At 40.7% G+C, this 1,516-nt stretch overlaps 1 protein-coding gene across 1 annotated transcript in view; it reads right to left on the minus strand.

Moving 5' to 3' along the window:
* LOC104161171 (forkhead box protein P2-like) overlaps nucleotides 1-1,516 on the minus strand; it is a 37,555-nt gene that overhangs the window by 4,763 nt on the left and 31,276 nt on the right. The window contains 3 exon segments of the mRNA XM_009699504.1: nucleotides 190-291; nucleotides 431-507; nucleotides 1,234-1,435. Of these exon segments, the coding sequence (XP_009697806.1) occupies nucleotides 190-291; nucleotides 431-507; nucleotides 1,234-1,435 (381 nt within the window).

Below are 1,516 nucleotides of genomic sequence, written 5' to 3' on the forward strand. Positions count from 1 at the left end.
AAAACTGTATCAGAGGCAAAATTATTCTTTCACTTGTCATTTTGAGAGAGGGAATTCATTCCATTCAAGAGGCAGGTTAAAAAGAGGGGAAGCAGATACTAATCTGCTTATGTCATGTAAATAAATGTTCCTTGTGCTATCTGTAAGGAACCGCGCCAGGCATCTTTAAACTGCCAGCAAAGAAGTTACCTTCCAAGTTGCTGCATTACGCCTGAAGTAAGCAAATGTCCGTGTAAACCAGCTGTAAATTTCATTAAGTGTTAACTGCCTGTCACTCGATTCCATGATAGCCTGAAATGAGACAAGATACATTGTGACATAAAATAATGGTTTACTAACTAGACTGGATGACACTTTCTCAACCAAGCCTTACTTTAAGCATTAATGAATTTTAATTTAATCAGGCAAACTTAATTTTCTCTCAACTTACCTGCCTTATGAGAGTTGCATAAGTAAATGGAGGTCTGACATCTGCATTTTTATAAAATTCATAGTTTGGGGCAATTTCTGCAAAAATAAAACCATACCAACTGTGCGTTAATGTTATTAGCAGCCTGCATTGCGTATTGAAAGTGATGACATCGTTTGTGATGCGCTCACAACAATTTTCAAAGAAACTATTTACTCAGGAACGCACAAAAGGCCATGGACAAGCAAATTATACCAAAAAGAATTTTCTGTGCTCTTCGACGTAAAAAGTGCAAATGAAGCATGCCCCAATCAGTCGCTTAACATACACCAGCAGTGGCATACCCAGCCATCCGGTGTGCTTCCAGCAGCAAAAACCTTTTAAAACGTGCAAAGTGAGTATTTTCTTACACGGTCGTACAGTGACGGTCAGCCGTCTCCTTCCCTGCCCATCTAAAGCATTCCTCTGTAGGATTTTTCTCTGGTTAGCAGAGAAGTAGTAATCGAACATACATATACAGAATTAAATACGGTTAGCATGGGCTGACGGCAGCTAAAGGAGTATATATCATCATTCATACCAACTCTGCACGTATCCAGTATTAACTTCTTACGCTAAACCAAGACTCTTTCAGAGCTTCTTTTCTTTCAGTTTTCTATTTCTTTATAATCATTGGCAAAATAAAATAGAGATTAAAAAAAATTCTTCTAAAATCACCTGTGTGAAACACCGCTTTGACATCCTCAACTTGCCTCTACGATATTTCAGTTACAGCGTAAATGTGGGGGATATCAAAATAAAAGTATTGATCCAAATTGTCCTACCTGATGACATGGGAATGTTGTATTTGTCTGAATGTCTTCTTCGAATGGCTCCCACATTGGGTACACTGGCTGGGGTGATTACGGAAGGTCCCTGGGTAATTGGGGTGACTGGGGCCGTTGGTGTTGTGGGAGTTTGAGGTAAGCTCTGTGGGGATGTCTCCAACATGTTCTTAGACATGGTGACGCTAGACACCAAATTGAGCTGCAGAAACCCAAAAGAAAAGTAAAGAGAAAGCACAGAGCGGGGGGCCGGGGAGGGGGGGTGTGTGGAGAGAGAGGGGGA

Source organism: Cariama cristata, unplaced genomic scaffold, assembly GCF_000690535.1.
Source record: "Cariama cristata isolate BGI_N322 unplaced genomic scaffold, ASM69053v1 scaffold8804, whole genome shotgun sequence".
Taxonomy (NCBI): Eukaryota; Metazoa; Chordata; class Aves; order Cariamiformes; family Cariamidae; genus Cariama; species Cariama cristata.